The sequence below is a fragment of the Bos indicus x Bos taurus genome, chromosome 12 (assembly GCF_003369695.1).
Source record: "Bos indicus x Bos taurus breed Angus x Brahman F1 hybrid chromosome 12, Bos_hybrid_MaternalHap_v2.0, whole genome shotgun sequence".
NCBI lineage: Eukaryota > Metazoa > Chordata > Mammalia > Artiodactyla > Bovidae > Bos > Bos indicus x Bos taurus.
This window is the reverse complement of record NC_040087.1, coordinates 84215532-84234088: the sequence shown is the minus strand read 5'-3', so window position 1 is coordinate 84234088 and position 18557 is coordinate 84215532. Positions and strand designations below refer to the sequence as shown.

The following is an 18557-nucleotide window of genomic DNA, read 5'->3' as shown; positions in this document are numbered from 1 at the left end:
GAAGTGCTATTTACTAGTCTTTTTTGTTTTGGAGCCTCGCAGGAAATTGCTTCGTGCATGCGCTACGAGGTGTGATGGTGGACAGAAGCAGAGAAAGCAGAAACACTTAGATGAGGAAGCAGCCTGGAATCAGGGTGATGGCCCAACGCCCATGTGGGCAGCGTCTCCCGGGGGTGCAGAGGGTGAGGGCTCGGCGGTCAGTCAAACTCATGTGCTTCCTTGTAAGAAAAAAGAGAGAAGGAAGAAAGAACGTTCTTGGGGTAATTCAGATCAAAAGACCTCTACGATCTGGGAAATGTAGGTCCTTTTTCTGTCGGTGGGTCACCTTGGTCCACTGAGCCAGCATCCAGTGGGTCTGTGGTCTCTGTCATTCCGTGAGGGGTCCTTAAGATGCACTCCTTTTCTAAGTGAAATACCATTTACTCCTCATGACGGATAAGTCCATTAACAGTTTCCTAAGAAATGAGTCATCTGTTGGATGATGAGTCTGTCTGAAAACCAACAATTTGAGAGTTTGCCTGAGGACCCCAGCGGGGCTAAGTGGCTATCTTCTCCGGAAGGGATCATTTCATCAGTGCCCTTGTTGTTTTTGAGGTCTTTTTCTTTTTTTTTTGAGGAAAAAAATGTATTTACTTACCTTCATTGTTACAGGATGAGACATGATTTTTCAGAAGGCGCTGCCTTCCTGAGGGGTGACTCCGAGCCCCCTTCAAATGGCAGAAAGGAAGATATAAACACGTGTAACGGTTCCCACAACAGCTCTCCACGCTCAGAAGAGAGGGTAGTCGGGGCCCTTCCGCCTCGCGCCCTGGGGAGTGGTCCGGGGCTGTGTTTACACGAGCTGACAGTCTCGCCAGCATCCGAGCAGAGACCACTTCCTTCCTGGCAGATGCAGCCTTGGGGTCAGGCGCCTGCCATCAGGAGCGAGTGCGCCAGCAATTCCGCAGCGTCGCTGTCTGCCGGCGTGGGGTAAACAGGCCGGGAGTGCATGGGGTGATGAAACTGCCCCTTGGGATCAGACAGAAGCCGAGTTCAGGGGCCCTGTCTTGGGGAGTTGGCTCTGGGGAGCACTTCCGCAGTTAGGTGGAAAGCGGATGGGAATCAAGATGCGAGTTAAAGCCACAGCGTCTCCCTGGAGGAGGTCTGACGCCTCCCCTGAAAACGTGCCCTCCTGCGAGGACCTGGGACGAAGCGCTGGCTGCCCGACCTGGTGCTGGTGCTGGAAAGCCACTGAACGTGGAGGCTTAGCTCAGTGGCCATGTCCCACCGTGGAGAAGCCCGGACCTGCCCTGGGAGGGACACACCCGTTCCCTGGCCTGCCAGGCCCAGTGGAGGCCCCACACGGTCCCTGCCGCTTCCCTCTTGTAGGGCTTCCGGAGCCCACGGTGGGTGGGTGGCTGGATGGATGATGGGGGAATTGAGAGGTGGGGGAGAAGTTTTGAAATTAGGCCAGGATGCTCTGCCTGAATTCACAGACTGTACAGGCAGTGTTTTAGAAACTCCAGGCAATAAGCAGGGTTAGGCAGGGAGTGGGATAGAGCCTGTGGTGCGGGTTGACTTTGTTTGAAGGTGAGGGATGGGGCAGTACAGCCCAGGACCCTCAGCTGCTAAGGCGACGGGAACTCCTAGAAGGGGAAAGGGTCCGTTTCTTACACCACAGCCTGCGTGCGTTTTTTCAAAGATACATTGTTAACGTGATTTGTGGTGGTGCTATGCTATTGTTTTATTCTTATATGCAGTGAAATGAAGTCGTTCAGTTGTGTCTGACTCTTTTCAGCCCCATGGACTGTAGCCCGCCAGGCTCCTCTGTCCATGGGATTTTCCAGGTAAGAATACTGGAGTGGGCTGCCATTTCCTTCTCCAGGGGGTCTTCCCAACCCAGGGATTGAACCCAGGTCTCTCGCATTGTAGGCAGATGCTTTTACCATCTGAGCCACTAGGGAAGTCTCTTATGTGATGCAGGTACTTTTTTAAAGTTGTTTCTAGCATAAAAGAGACCTAAAACAACACTTTCCATATTATGCAAGTGAAATGGAAAACAAAGCCATAAACTACTCATACGCCCTTAACTTATAAGCTCAGTTGTATTTATAACCAGATTTTTTAAACAAATGTCTAATCAAATATTTCTATCAAATAGGTTCAGCGAAACTACTACAAAGAACTCTTCTTACTTCACCAGTTAAACTTTTAATAAATGTACAGTTCAGTTGAAAATATTTAGATGGATTTTCACAAAATATCTTAGTAGCAAAACTGCAGTATCTATTTCTTTTTTCTTTTGAATATTATATAACAGGGGTGGATGTTTAGCTCAGTTTCAGAAAACCCACCTTAACTGGTTGATTAAACAACAAAAAATTTAAACTTTAATAGTGAATGATGTGAATATATTCAATATGAAATATCGACACACTCCTATAAATAGCACTCATGGATTTTGAAATATTCTTTCAATTTCATTTATTTTGACAGCTGTTTTAAATGAGCATTTTCTTTCCAAGGTGAAAGTTCACGTAGCTTCCAAGTCGATAGACGTTCCGGTATTGGGGATCGTATCAGAGCTGTGAAGACGCAGAATCAGGGACAGAGCTTAATGCCGTTTTAGTTCTTGCTTCTTGCCACAAGCAGTTTAGCCTGTGGGTCGTGCTGGTTTATGAACGGACTTGGTACCAAATGAAATATGCACCCTAGTAAAATACCCACGTTTCCCTGGCGTGGAGCGTTTCATTCAGTGCCTAGAGTAATTCTGGGTGATGAGCGTGCACCTTCGCCACTCCAGTCTGTGGCCATCCATCTGGGATGCTCAGAGTTCATCTTTGCGTTCTTGCTTGAGCCATTCTCGGCCAGAGACACAGGATGGACCATCGCTGCAGGGCCTGCAGGTGCCTTTGCCTGGAAAATTCCGGTGGGACCACAGCTTAGAGTGCCCCACCCACCCCCTCTCCGCCCCACACACTCACTTGGGGTCCATCCAAGGAAGTGGAATTTCCACGCCAGTTTTCTTCTCTGAGAACCCCCAGGTTGGATCTGCTGCGGTCCCAGCCCCGAGCTGCCAGCCCCTCCGCTCTGGGCCATCTCACCTCACCATGCATCACTCCATGCATCTGGTCTTTGCCGTCCGGCCCCAGAACCTTCACTAGGTCCCAGGACTTGGGACCCCTTCCCCTGCATTCTGAGTCTCCTCTGCTCGCCCATGACTCCTGCTGGAGAGAGATGGTCCCCTGCGGTCCGTGCGAGGGGTGGCTGGACCCACGCCCACCCCGGTCACCTGTCCTTGCCTCTCGGAGCCACGAACGTGAGCGTGCAGTGTGTTCAGGGCTGTGGCTGTCCGTGAGGAGTCAGCATTTCGATTTCAGTTAATATTTTTCTCATAAACGATCTGTGAACATTTCACATTATCACAATTCTATTTATAGGTCAGGCTTCAACCTTGCTCAGCTTTTAGACGTCCGGACAGTTTCTAAGGCAAGTTCTGTTTTCTTTAGGCACTCCTGAAACTGCTTGGCACACCCTGACTTGAGCCTTTTTAAAAAACTGTGTGTTTTATCTGTTTTTTTTTTCCCCTCGATAAAGCAAGCAAACAAATGTCAGGAGCTTCCTTTCAGGGGCTCTGGGGAAGAGGGGAGGGTGGGCTTGGGAGCAGGAAAGACGGGGCTGGGGAGGGTGCTCCTGCCTTCAGATTCAGACAGCCAGCTCGCTGTGCACGTGCCACGTTGATTCAGTCGTGTCCCTGACTCTCTGTGACCCCATCGGCGGTCGCCCGCCAGGCCTCTCTGTCCATGGGATTCTGCAGGCAGGAGTACTGAGTGGGTTGCCATTTCCTCCTCCAGGAGGTCTTCCCGACCCAGGGATGGAACCCGCGTCTCTTACCTCTCCTGCCTTGGCAGCCGGTGGACCAGGGATGGAACCCGCGTCTCTTACCTCTCCTGCCTTGGCAGCCGGGTTCTTTATCACTAGTGCCAGCTGGGAGCAGAGATGCAGATTGTGGCATGCTGTGGACTTTAAAACCCTCTCACCCATTTGAAAAACACCAGAGTGCAGGCTGGGATGAAAGAGTTAGACTTCCAAGTGGAAAAACAAACGAAGGAAAAGCAACCCCCACCCCACCACCACCAAAGCCAAAGGTACTGAATCTTCAAGCCTACCTTTGAAACTGAGGAAATAAATCCAACATTGACGTGTGTTCAGAGCGTGAAGTAATATAGGTGATAACAAGTGTTCCAGAAACTAAAAGAAGGGAGGGGGGGGCAGAAGGCGAACAGGAGGCAAGGTCTAGGGATATTCATGGGGAGAGTCCGCGTGGGCAAGGGAGTGACTGGGGGTGAAAGTCGCTGGTGTGCCCCAGGACCGGGAGACCCATGTAGCTGACGGGGAGGGAGCGGGGAGAGAGCAGAGGCTGCTGAGGGTGAATGAACAGCCGCCCGTGGCGTGTGGAGCCTGGGGTCAAGGCTGTGTCTCTACTTAACAGCACAGGCGGAAAATGCAGGTGCTTTGGAACCACACGTGAAGCGTTTAAGAGCTTTCCGCGTCATGTCCCCATAGCGTCTTTTTCTCTTCCACTTAGCGTGGTCTGTGTCACCTCTTGACTTTCTTTCTCAAAGATAGTGCATCACAGGTGGAGAGACCCCAAAGTTCTGGGGGAAGGAAGCAGCTGAGGTGTCACTGGGGTGGGAGGGCAGAGGGGGCATTGTCACAGGGTGAACAGTGGCGTCAGGGCACCCGTGTTCAGTCCCAGAGCTGCGTATTCAGCTGCACAGACATATCTGGAAAGCGCCTTATGATTTGTAACACGCCTTTGGTTGGTATTTCATCCTCAGGCCCTCCAAGGAGGACGAGTCCCTGTTCTTGCTTTTTAAAGGGACCACCCGAGGGGGAAGGGGCCCAGTGCTCGGCGGGCCTGGGGGAGCCTCTGCCGGGCTGTGGGGAGCGATGCTCCGGGCGGCTCAGACTGCTTGGGCACCCTGGGACCTTCCTTTGAAACACTGGGTCGGTTACTCCCTCCCTACCCAGGACGTCCATCCGGCAGGGGTGCTGTCCTGTAAGGAGCCCCAGGTCAGGCTCTGCAGCAGATGGGTTTCCTTCCTCAGCTGACTGGGACACTAGAGGGGTAGATAAGTCAGTATTCCCTTTTTTCTTGGGGATGGGACCTCAACAGGAAAGCGCTGATGGGGTGTTTTGGAGCTGAGGGTGTCAGAGCCCAAGAAAAGCTAGTGAGTCACACGGGAAAGACCCTCCCCTCCTTTCATCCTGCCTTCGAGGAAACCGCATACTTGATACATAGACTGGTGTGTGGTTATTTGTAACTTCCTTGACTTTTAAGGGCTTAACATGGGTATAAGTCTGTCTTTAGAATGTAGGCTGAGTTTTACTTAATTTTTCTTAAATAAGTAAGAAAGTGATGGTCTGGGTGAAGTACCTTAAGGAACTTCGTCCATTTGAACAAGAGAAAAGCGACGATGTCGTCCTAATTATTTATTTCATCTGTATTAGTCGTTATTTCTTCCCTTGGGGGCTGCCGTGACATCGTCCCAGACAGGAAGGATGAAATTCCGTTTTCTCCGTCAAGTGTGTATCTGAGGAAACATGCTTATGCGCATGGGTCTCTTGATGTCTCTGGTTCATAAAGTTGGTCTAGAGAACTTGATGGGTAGGGAGTCCCGGCAGGAGGCTGTGTGTTCGCATGTCGGGAGTTTTGTGACCAGCGCCCGGGGTCTCAGCGGGGGCTGTGTGGCCAGGGGCTGTGCCTGTTTCTCGGTGTCTGCCTCCCCGGCCCTGCAGGCAGACAGCTCACGTAGACTCGGAAATAACTGGACTCCTGCGTCGTCTTGCCGGAGCCGTCCAAAACATCTGACGTGAGGTTTCCTCTTGTTCAGTTCGGTTACGGTTCAGGGCACTGTGGAGCCTCCCGCCCCATTCACGTTCAGTTCAATACAACAAGCAGAAATTGTGAAATGGCCAGCTGCCCTCGACGGACGATGGAGAAAACGTTATCTTAATTCATGTAGAGCGAGTGTCACAAAATCGTAAAGCTGTGAAGTGTGACGCGGTGAAAGGGATCTCCTGGGTTGGGGCACCCTTGTCCGCGCGATGCTCTGTGGGGGGCACGGGCCTCTGCGTGATCTTGGGGAGTCATTGTCGTCCTGTGCGTCCTCCGATTCCTGAAGAGGTGGGTGGGAGCCGCCTCCATTCTCGGGAGTCAGAGAGAACTCCCGCCCAGCTTTTGGAGCCCAGGGATGTGTTCATGTCAGTCAGCACTTCCTTTTACTGTAAGCAATGTCTTTACACTGAGTTGATCGTCTCCCCGCGTTTCTCTTAACTTCAGCGGCTTGGGAAGCTGTGTTGGCGTGGCTGGGTGTTGAGTTCCCGCCCTCTGCCTTCTTTCCAGGGGAGAAGGCCGGGGCAGCGGGTTTGTGACCAAGGCCCTCCCAGCCGGTCCCCTTTGTGTGCCGTCCGGACAGGCCTGGGTATCCTCCATCTCGTGTCTGCGGTCCTCCCACCTGGAGGCACCTCCCTGCTCCGCGTCTGACAGCTGGCGGCCCTGGGCCCTCCAGGAGGGGCTGGGGGCCAAGGGTTCCAACTCGAGGCTCCCACGGCTCTTGCGAGGGGCCCGGCTGTCCGGGGTCCCTCCCAGCAAGCGGGTTGAGGAGGAATTGTGCTGAGGTCAGGCTGTGCCGAGGCTCCACAGTTCTCTCGGCAGGTTTGCCCAGCCGAGGCTCCAGTTCTGAAGATATAAAGATGCTGCAGGTGTGGGCTGAACATGGGTATCCGGCAGCTTCACCTGGCCGGCCAGGCAGCTGATGTCTGCAGGTGAAGCTGGGCGGGGAGCAGGCGGTCATCTACAGATCAGGGGGTACCGGGGTCTGGGTCCCCCCGGCCCCTCTTCCCTGGGAAGGCGTGGCCATCAGATGCTGTCTCCCCCCGCCCCTTTTTTTTTGTTTCCAGTAAATGAAGCTGATAAAGGTGGTCTGGAACTCTGCACGTTCCACTTTTTGTTACTGAAATCTCAATCAGGGGTACTTTCTTTGATCAGGCTGTGAACGGCTCTCATCGGCCACAGGGAATTGACACGTCTGTCTGCACTGGGGGCACGGCTGTGTGTGAGCCCGAGGGAACCGAGGTCTTGGGCCCCATGGCCCACCTGGTGGGGGGCTCCGCCCAGACGCGCAGGCCGTGCCCGGGGCCTGCGGAAGGCCCCTGAACCAGGCGCTCTGTGCCGCGTCAGAGAACGTTCGCTTCAAATGCCCCGGATTTAACCCCGTCCCCCCACCCCATCAAAAAACAATTCTGCTCTGTTCTGCTCCTTTCCAGTGAAAACAAGTTTATTCATTTTTTTCTGGGAGCTGTTTGCCCCCGTGTTTGTGCATTCATGGACTGTTTACTTGTTGCCCGAAGCTGCAGTTGCTGGTGACGTCACTCACGGGTGGAGGTTTGAATGAACCAAAGGCCGCGATGGCAGATGTGCCCCAAGACTCCGGAGTGCGGGGCTGCCCGGCTGGGGACCCGCGGCCTCCCCTCTGCAGGCAGAGCCTAGATCTCAGCCTGAAGGCCGGGTGGATTCTTCTCCCAAGGAGGGGAGCTGGCCGCCCAGTCAGGGATGTGTTGTCGGTGGGAGACTGACCCACCCCACAGCCGAGGCTGTTGAGGCCCCCATGGTCTGTGTCCAGTGCTGGAAGACGGTTCAGGTCACTGGCTGGAGGGTGGCGGTGGGTCAGAATATGTTCCTCCTTTTTTCTTTAAATCCTTTCTTTTTTTTCCCGTATAATGATAAACAAGTTTTTCACGGCTCCTATTTTTAATACATTTCCAAGTTCTTGCATCATCCTTAAGTATAAAAAACAGAGTTTCAGATTCCTGAAGGTGTATCTTTTTAACTAGACTCGTAAGTACATTTCCTATTCAGTGATATTTTAGAAGGGGTTTAAGTTGTGTTTGGCATAATTTCAGATTTCCAGAAAATGCTTATTTCAGTTTCAATAATAAAAACAAAATGAATCAAACTGTAAAACATAAAAGACCTAATAGAAACTCTTAAATATTTAAATATCCGAAGGAAAGAACAGTTCATTGGAATGTTATGTAACAGCAGGATATTTGGGGATGCTTATATTTTGAATAAATTGTTATTGTACATTGCTTTCACTTTATAGGTAGGTAGGTTTAGTCACTATGTCGTGTCCAACTCTTGCGACCCCACGGACTGTAGCCTGCCAGGCTCCTCTATCCATGGGATTCTCCAGGCAAGAATACTGGAGTGGGTTGCCATGTCTTTCTCCAGGGGATCTTCCCCAGTCATGGATTGAACCTGAGTCTCCTGCACTGCAGGCAGACACTTTACTGATAAGCCACCAGGAAAGCCCTTTATAGGAAAACTATAGTATTTAGGTTTGAAATATATACATATATATGTGTATATAAAGTTTCCACTTCATGAGAAAAGTATAGTATTTAGGCTTGAGAACTTCACCTAGACGCAGTGTTAACATTTTATAGTGTGCCTACTATACAGCTAAGGAAAGAATTGTCCCATTCACAGCACAGTTGGGATTTTAATGCATGTTCTATCATTTGGCCCCAAAACATTTATTGTTTTCGGGGGCAGACACATAAATAGTTGCATTTTCAAATGACCCAAGAAAGAGAAGAGATTTGGACCCTTTTTGAGTTGCAGGTCTAATGTATGTAACTTCTTTTCAAGTTGAAAGAGCAGTACTGTAGGATATATTTAGTTATAATCCGATTTATTCGATTGTGCTATGTTATTCATGAAACATCAAATAGACTTGTAAGGAAAACCGCTTCCACAAGAGCGTGGTGGCTTCATAAATGACTTCATGACTTGCTTTCTGCTTCTCAGGAGGGTCTGTAACAGGATAGCAGGCTGTAAGTGGATGGGATCAGATCTCGAAAGCACACAGGCTCGCAGATAATTTTCCAAGGGGCTATCTGTGAGTCTCGAGGTGTAACTCGCAGAGGGAAATACGTTTTAACTCTCACAAATTTACCCTTCCTCCTCCTCCTGCTTGTGTTCTGGGGCCACAACGTCTCTGCCACCCTCACTCAACCCCACCGTTGAGAGTGAGAAACAGCTGCATCCGAGTGAGTGACCGGGGCCACGTTCTGATAAAACTGCATTTGCAGAAATGGCAAGGGCCGGGCTTGGCCGTGCACTGCTGACCTCTCTCTCCGAAGGCCACTCATGTGAGGTGACAAAGGATGCTTTCTCCCGGGCCTCGGACAGCTCCGAGTTGCTTTTGTGCTCCTTGAGAAGATTTTCATCCCGCTTTTCTGCCTGTGAGAACTGACACCCACCACGTGGCTTTTGGTTTCCGTTGAACTCCTCAGGGCTTCGTGAAGGACTTTAACAGGCCCGCGCTGAGTGCCGGGTACGAGATGGTCCAGGTGCGCCAAGCAGAGACCCGCCGTCCACAGGGCTCCATGTCCTGGGGGAGTTTAGAAAGAGCGATGGTCGCGTGTAAAGGTTTAGACGCCAGGACCCAAAAGGAGTCCTCCTCACTCCTCCCCGGGTCCCTCCTGTCTTTTATTTGCAGAAAGGGGTAGCGGCATCCCCCTGCTGCAGTGACGAAACTTCTGGGAGAAGTTTAAGGATTATCCTTTCTCGCCGATTAGCCCTGAGGCGGCTGGCAAGTCACGGAGGCTCCGTCATTTGGCTTTACCTAGAAAAGGCCTTCGGAGAAGGCAATGGCACCCCACCCCAGTACTCTTGCCTGGAAAATCCCATGGACGGAGGAGCCTGGTAGGCTGCAGTCCATGGGGTCGTTGAGGGTGGGACACGACTGAGCGACTTCACTTTCACTTTTCACTTTCATGCATTGGAGAAGGAAATGGCAGCCCACTCCAGTGTTCTTGCTTGGAGAATCCCAGGGACGGGGGAGCCTGGTGGGCTGCCGTCTCTGGGGTCGCACAGAGTCGGACGCGACTGAAGTGACTGACACACACACCCACAAACACGCACGCGCAGCAACCAGCCTGGGACACCTGAGCGCTCTCGTCTTCGGTGGTTCAGGTCTCGTGTGCAGGTCAAACACGAGCAGAGCAGCAGAGATGCCTTTATTAGCCCAGCCTCCTGTGAGTACTTGGATGTCTCACCCTGTCTCCTATCGTGTCATTAACATCAAGTTGCAACTTGATGCCAGGAAATGTCTTTAATCACAAGCATTCGGGATGAAATGATTTTAATTGTCCGTGATGAGCTCACCTCCAGAAGGTTCTAGGTCTTCCACAAGTTGGGTTGGTCCAGTCACTGGCCGCACCCGTTTGTCCTGGGGACTCCGTGCTTCCGTATTTTCCTTGTGAGTTATTTTTTTTTTTTCCACTTGCAAAGTTTAAGTAACCGTTTTTCTTAGAATCCTTGGCTTGCTTGTTATCACACCCAACCTTACTTTTTTTTTTTTTTTTTGTATATACTAAGAGTGTTTTTGCTTTTAGTAAAGTGGGGAGATACTGAATTATCAGGTTGCCTTTTCTAGGAATTTCTCATGTAACTGAAAACTTTATTTTCTCCCATCATTCTGTGTTTGACATAAGAAGTCTTAATGAACCTGTAGGCCATGTTTGGGCTCAGCAGCAGGTTTAGCTCTTTTTTAATCGTGTTTGCTACTAGAAATATAAATGTTTATTTTAAGAAGTATAATGTTTCCTTTTTGTCATGCAAACAAGTGTCCGTACTGCCTCTTACTCAGATCTGCCTGAAAATACTAACCCGTGTGTACCTGCTGCTTGGGTTTGCTTTCTGTCTGATGCAGTGGTGTTCACCAAAGCCCTGGGAGGTCCCGGTCCCTCCCAGGCAGGGAGGCCTGCACGAGCCCCACATGGGACTCTTGTCTACATCCAAACCCAAAGAATCATAAGAAATCACTTTTAAAAGCCATGAGTCAGAACATGCTCCAGAATGCTGTTTGAGTTTGTTTTTTTTTTTTTTTTTGCCAGAGCACGTTTCCCCGATTTATTTCTGAAACCTTCTTGATCCGCCACTCACCACATTTTCCACCGTGGTGTTTGCAGTCTTGGAGGCCAGCTCGGTGGTGGTGTGACGTGTGTCCTATTCCAAGGCTTGGCGGCTCCCCTGCTTGTCTCAAGGACAGAGTTTTTCAGTGATGTGTTTCCTTTTTCTTTCTTTCTCTAAAAAATAGAGCATATTGGAGGCAGGCCTTTGCTGACAACACTTGTGCTCATCTGCATTCTGGTTGGTCTTTTAAATGGAAGAGAAAGGGCGGAATTAGCCGTGGTCCCCAGGGAGTTACAGAAGCTGCCAAAGGACTGTGTCCGTCACGAGGATGTCATGTGTCACCTGTGCCAGAGTGGAAAGAAGAAGGTGGACGTGGCCGGGCTGCCTGGTGTGCTGTGTGGAACAGCTTCAGTCTTTCTGCTGAAACTTTTTTTTTTTTTTAATTGAGTAGCTCTCGATCGATGCTTCCATGAATGGGTCTCTTTACACAGCAGTGTCTAAGCTACAGAACAGTACCGCGTGTAATTACACGACCAGTTCAACGTGCGTCAGTGTTTCCACTGTTTCTAAACGCATTACCTCCAGGAGCAGAGTCAGAATTAGCATATGCTGCTCTCTGACTGTGTTCATGGGCAGCACGTGATTCCGGCCACGTTTGTTCCTCAGGTTACCCCGGCACCCCTCAGTTCAGAGAATGTCTCACATCGTAGTGATCGGCACTGTGGAGAGATCAGAAAAGTAATCGTTTGTTTTTTGCCCTTAGTAGGATTAACATAGATAATAAGATACGGTTTTGCTGGAATTCATCGTTAATAAAGTTGAGGGGTGATGATCTAGAAGTTTTTTTTTTTTCTAGTTGGCTGAACCAGGCTAATTTTCAGAGGGAGGAGTGATTTTAAGCTTCCCTGGTGGCTCAGCTGGTAAAGAATCCACCTGCAATGCGGGAGACCTGGGTTCGATCCCTGGGTCAGGAAGATCCCCTGGAGAAGGGAAAGGCTACCCACTCCAGTATTCTTACTGGGAAAGTCCCCATGGACAGAGAAGCCTGGCGGGCTGCAGTCCATGGGACTGCAAAGAGTCAAACACGACTGACCGACTGACTCTTTCACTTTCAAAAGTAAATAAATACAAGGTAACAGTGGGCTCAGGTCCTGGGTCCCCGCTCCTACTTCTGGCCCCTTCTTCCTGGGATGCGGGGTGTGGGATGCAGGATGGAGCGACAGGACCAAGAGGGGTTCTGGATGCTCGCCTGACCGCATAGGCTGCTTGCTCAGCGCACGTGAGCCCTGAGGATCCTGGGTCGGGATTCCTGCCGGACCACATGCAGGAGGATCGCCCTGTGAGTCAGGGGTGAACCTCAGGGGTTTCAGTGGCAGGCGACGTGGGCGGCCTGGACTGACGTTCCAGGGGCGGGGGATGCAGAGGCTCTCTGCCCTGACCGGGGGTGTTCGGGGGAGACAGCTGGCGTCCACGTGGTGCCGCTGTGTCGGTCCAGGACACATCTACACGCTTGGATGCCGTCTCTGAGCTGACGCCTGTCCTCTCTCTGGCCTCAGCCTGCCCACATCCTCCCCACGTGCTGTGAGCACACCCTGCTCGCTCCCCATGATGGCTGAGTGTGGTGTGTGTGCGCGTCCTCGGGGCTCCCCCAGCCGCGTGCGGGGCCACGCCCCTGCCCCTGCCTTTCCCTGGAAGCCTGAGGCTGCCCAGCCGTTGGCTCAGCACCTTGGGGAGCCCTGTTCCTCGCTGTCCCCACGTCTGGCTGTGTCCCTGGGTTGCCGATGGCCCACGCCTGTGCCCTTGGGAGGGCTGTCTCTCCCTTCGCTGGTGACCACAGCTGAGCGTCCTTTGGAATGCAGGTGTCTGCAGAGGGCAGAGCACCTGTGAAACAGGTACTTGCTTCCAGGCTGGGAAAACAGCCGTCCTGTGACTCCCATTCCGGCGGGAACTGCCTTCCTTATCCTCCCACGAGCCTCCCAGAGGTGCTGCTCAAGAGCAGAATTGGGAAGAAGGCCGAAAGGGCGCCGGGAATAAAAACACAGTTCACTTCTTGCCTCCTAGCAGCTCTCTGCTTTCATAATGCTAATGCTTAGAAATTAAAAGTTTTGACAGTTATGCAGTTTGTGCTTCAAAGAAATGACACATTCAGCTTGATTAGAACTGATGGAGTTCTAATGATAGGAGTTATTTCATAGCCGTAAAACGTCTTTAAAAACAGAGCAAAAATGTCCATGGCCCTGTGAATCTGCAGATGGTAATGGAAAGTAAGTTTTTCAGCAAGTATTAACCCTCATTTATATGACTGTGTTGGAGAAGGCAGTGGCACCCCACTCCAGTACTCTTGCCTGGAGAATCCCATCGATGGAGGAGCCTGGTGGGCTGCAGTCCATGGGGTTGCTGGGAGTCAGACACGACTGAGCAACTTCACTTTCACTTTTCACTTTCATGCATTGGAGAAGGAAATGGCAACCCACTCCAGTGTTCTTGCCTGGAGAATCCCAGGGATGGGGGAGCCTGGTGGGCTGCTGTCTATGGGGTCGCACAGAGTCGGACACGACTGAAGTGACTTAGCAGCATATGACTGTGTGCTTAGAGTTTGAGGGGTTAGAGAACTTACTTGCTTAGCTGTTTTCAAGGTAATGGGGTTGAGTGTTAACATGAGATGTTTTAGCCACATTTAGCTAATCATTAGTATAAAAATAAACTGAATGGAACTCTTTCTGTAAGTGTGACCCGCAGGGTCGTGACTACCTCTGCGGTGGCCACAGGACTCTTCCCGCAGTCAGGGCCGGGTTGACAAAATGCGGGCTCATTTAGGGGAGACTCGGTCCAGGTTGCTGTTGTTCAGCTGCTCAGTCGTGTTTGACTCTTTGTGACCCCTGGACCGCAGCACGCCAGGCTTCCCTGTCCCTCACCATCTCCTGGAGTTTGCTCAAGTTCATGTCCATTGAATCGGTGATGCCATCCAACCATCTCATCCTCTGCCACCCTCTCTCCTCTTGCCCTCAATATTTCCCAGCACCAGCGTCTTTTCCAGTGACTTGGCTCTTCACATCAGGTGGCCAAAGGATTGGAGCTTCAGCATCAGTCCGTGCAGTGAATATTCAGTGTTGATTTCCATTAGGATTGGCTGGTTTGATCTCCTTGCAGTATGAGGGACTCTCGAGAGTCTTCTCCAGCACCACAGTTTATAAGCATCAATTCTTCAGTAGTTCAGGTAGATTTTGACAACTGCCTGTGTACTTAAGGGGATGCAAACCCTTCACGTTCTCAGTTGAGAACTTGAAATAGATGGAGCCACGTCTGTGCTTTGGAGGAACTCAGGGGCCCTGTTCTCCGTTACATTTCATGTTCTGAGTAGTTTACGTATTAGGTTCCTTAAAAGATATAAGTCTTTTTAAATATGATGAGATAAAGTGGCGCTGTCTCAAACGCCGCGTTGTTGGGAACTTTAAGTCATGAGAGACGACAGTGTTTACGTTGTGGGTAGACAGCCCTCGTCTGTGCCGGCTCTGGCTTGGGCACCGCCTGGCTGCAGAGCAGGTGCCCACTCTCAGCCGTGGGACACCCTGGACACTTCCGTCTCGCTGGGATTAGCCCTCAGAGCTCAAGGTGAACAGAAAGCAGTAGACGTGCAAAGAAGTAAATCTGGGAGTGTGATCATTAGACTTCTAAGTGATTTCAGAATAATACGCAGAGGTGCTGGTTAAGTAACCTACAGCCTCGCAGGACGACACTGTTCTGTTTACAGCGGTGCGTGGCCCACCGGTCGCTCGTGTGACCGAGTGGTTACCAACATGAGGAGGGATGCTCCACCTGGCATTTTTGTTTAAGAGGCTTAAGAGAAGAGAGGCGGTATGCTGTGACGTGTCAGTCTTCACGGGTGGTGTGTCCCCTGAAGAAGGAGCACACACATCCAGTGGAAGTAAGCTGAGGGAATTCGGGAAAAGCTGAGGAAGTTTAGTCTCTCAGCCCAGAAGGGAGGAAGCAGTTGGAGCTGGTGGGCATCCTGCCAGGTCAGCGCCAGGGGGGTCGTCGGCAGAGGAAGGAGTATGTAACGGGAGGTTTTGAAATCTAGGGTCATTTTAGGAACAGGGACTATTCATTGGAAGGACTGATGTTGAAGCTGAAACTCCAATACTTTGGCCACCTGATGCGAAGAGCTGACTCATTGGAAAAGACCCTGATGTTGGGAAAGATTGAGGGCAGGAGGAGAAGGGGATGACAGAGGATGAGATGATTGGATGGCATCACCGACTCAATGGACATGGGTTTGGGTGGACTCTGGGAGTTGGTGATGGACAGGGAGGCCTGGCGTGCTGCGGCTCATGGGGTCGCAAAGAGTCGGACACGACTGAGCGACTGACCTGATGTGAACGAGGAGTAGGGTAGAGGATCCAGTGAGAAGGGTTTCCTTGCAGGGGCAGACGTGTGGACTTGTCACTTCTCCCCCTTTCTTATGTGACACATTTGTACCATCTGTGGTTGGTAGCACACTGTGACTTGTGGTGAGGTTTTCATTGTCTCTGCAGCCCCGTGAGGGAGGCAGTGGTTCCTCCCGCTTCCCCCGACTAGCCACATGATGATCTGAGCCCCGGGCGGTGAGGGGGCCGTGGCCAGGTCACATGGCCTCTCCCCCCACCAAGGGGAGAATGCTGGCTAGTTTTCTTGCATTAAAAACATGACCCTCACTTGGTGGGTCTCACCAGCACACTGTGAGTCCATCAGCCCTGCTTCCAGGGACACCACGTGGGAGTCTGGCCCATCGAGCTTGTCTCTGGAGAAATGGAGTGAATAAACATTTGCTTCCCAAAGAGGGTTGTTTCCAAAAAAGGGACAAAGACGGTGAAGAGGGGGCCCTTGCCTCCCCACCCAGGGTGACTCTGTGTGCACAGAAGCCCACTGACGCGTCTCCTTCTCTTGCAGAGTGAAGACCTGTCCGGCTCCATCCCTGTGACTACACACATCACAGAAAACCATGGGAAGAAGACGCTCAGCATTTTTTTTTTAAACACATTGGAAGCTGCTTGCCATTTCCTTTTGGATCTGAGCGATCGTCGCGTGTGGACGCGCCTGTGACCCAGTTAGACGTGGACGCGCCCGTCTCCCCTGGTCTCCGGGGGTAGGGGGTGCAGTCATCCTCCTCGCGCTGTTTGTGTTTTGGTTTTCAACAACATGAGCGGAAGGAGTGACTCACGAGAAGGTCGAACAATCTTGGTCGCGGCCAGTGTCTTTGTTCTCCTCGCCCTCGTTTGACACAGCAGATGTATCCCGCAGCATGCTCGGAGATTCTCCCAGCTCGCGTTCAAGTGGTAAAATCTGGTGTTTATGGACGTCCGCTCAAAACTACCACCGTCCTACCTCAGTCCCAGGTGAAGCCGGGTCGGCGTGGTTGGTGGGGGGTCCCCCTCTGCTGGCTGAGTCTCCAGCACGGTCATCTGCCTTATCCCCCAGCCCCGGACACAGCTGCTCATCGAAGTCCAGCCCAGGGACCTACGTGTTTACTCGCACACAGAGCCCCGCGTGGGACTGACGTCTCTCCACGGAGGTGCAACTAGAGACTGGACTCTGAAGATGGATGGATGAATAATAATTATTATATGTAACGGAAGCAAGCTACTCTTGCAAATCATCAACTGTACGGGGTGGGAGATGGTGGGAGGGCAGGGTCTGGGAAGGCCGGGTGGGGATGGGGTGAGTATCTCTTTTTACCTTTAAGAGACTTGTTCCAGCTTCTCCTTGTAGGTGTTTATGTAGGCACTTCAGACTGCAGCCACCTTTGATCCTATTGACAAGCTCAAACGTCTCTGCCGTCCTTACCCTTGAGCTTGCGTTTCTCTAACCAAAAATTCACGTAGGCATGGAGCCGTTCCAAGACGGGGGGTCAAGGGTTTGGCAGGTCTCCTCTAAAATGTGTTATCTTGATGACGCTCTCGTGTCGGGCCACAAGGCTTTCCCACACAACGACAACAAAGACACAGAAAGACAGAAAAGGAAAAGGAGCTGAGAAAGAAGGCATCCTGGGACACAGAGGAAGAAAGCGATCTCACAGTGCATGTCACTTGTCAGAGGAGTTCCCAACAAGCGACCCCTCTTCTGTGTGTCTTCAGTGTTCTGGGAATATCAGTGTTGTGGTGATCGCTGAGGGTGTCCCCAAGAACTGCCGCCCTTGAGCTGCAGAGCGTCAGGTCGCCTCCTCGCTCCTTGACGCTCGGGGCAGGGAGCTGCAGGCGCCCCCCACTCCCACGGGCTCATCCTCAGTGCCTCTTCTCTGAGAGTCCTGTAGACGTTACACGAATTTGTTGGAGATAATGAGTTGGGGTGTTTTTTTTTTGGGGGGTGGTAGGGGGAGAAAAAATATATATAAATATATAGATATATATCAGTATAGAATAATGCATTCATAAAATGAGGCTTTTCTAGAGGAAGACCAAAAAGATTCAATGTCTTAAATCTATATTTAATCGCAATGCAAACGTCTTTCTCCTTCCACGCTGACCTTTCAGAACAGAGGATTGTATCGCAAGACAAAGTTGAATGTAAAGTGACCGCCCTGAACATTGCTCAAGTTTCACGCTTCTGGAATCACACAGCACAACCGTGCACAGACCATCTGATGTTGGTTTGAAGGTCGTTTTCAGTGTGTAATATAGAGAGACTTCATGAAAAAGATGTATAAAGTGTCCTAAAGTTTTGGTTTAGTTCTGGGACTCGGGATGGATGGAGTTGCTATGGAAACCGCCCCTCCCGCAGGACGGGTCGTGGACCCTGCCGGATGCAGCGTCAGAATCCCCTTCCCTCGCGTGGTCCTGCCACCCTCCCTGTGGTCATGTTCCTCCTGCCGCTTCAAACAAGCGACATAAAAAAGTTGATAATATACTAAATTTTCTTCTATCCTGTACATTTCAAAAAAATTAAAAAAAAAAAAGGCATATGCAATATTTACATTTTTAATTTAGTTTACAGAATGGAACCAAAATGTATAAATGTTATGTTTGTTAAAACTTCACAATGTATATTGGGTCTTTGTACATTTTGCCTGACTTACCTTAAATTTAAAATATTTTTTGCTATATAAACTTTAACAGTTATGACAGTGTTTTCTTTTTGGGGGTACGTATTGTTTCTGGAGATCAAGATGTTAAATATATTTCTTGCTATCGTGAAATGACGAAAGACTGCCTTCTGCTGTCTTCCACCGTCTCCGCTGTACATAAGGACCGACATGGTACTGCTGGAAACCAGACTCCACGGAACTAGACTAGTGCATTGTATTTAGTCTGTATTGATCATGGATGCTCTCCTTAATAGCCATATGCAATACAATAAAATGCATTATTTATGAAATGAAGACCATCTGCACGATGCTTTTTCCTGTGTGGATAATGAATTTGACATCAAGCCATTCTTCTGGTGTTCGGAGTCATTAAGTAAATATTTGGCTCTTTAAAAACGTTTTGTTACATCTTCATTTAATAGTTGTATTCTGGAAACCAGATAACACCCCCCCGCCACCCCACGCCACAACGTGTGTGAAAAGTCGATGTATTAAGAAAACAACAGAAAAAAATTCACTTTACGGAGCGTA

At 50.7% G+C, this 18557-nt stretch overlaps 1 protein-coding gene across 1 annotated transcript in view; it reads left to right on the top strand.

The window, feature by feature from the left end:
* Positions 1 to 18320, top strand: part of IRS2 (insulin receptor substrate 2) — a 30192-nt gene extending 11872 nt beyond the window's left edge. Inside the window, exon 2 of the mRNA XM_027557961.1 lies at positions 15896 to 18320. Coding sequence (XP_027413762.1) covers positions 15896 to 15900 — 5 coding nt within the window. The 3' untranslated portion in view covers positions 15901 to 18320. The remainder of the gene's footprint in view (positions 1 to 15895) is intronic.
* The last annotated feature ends 237 nt before the right edge of the window (positions 18321 to 18557 follow it).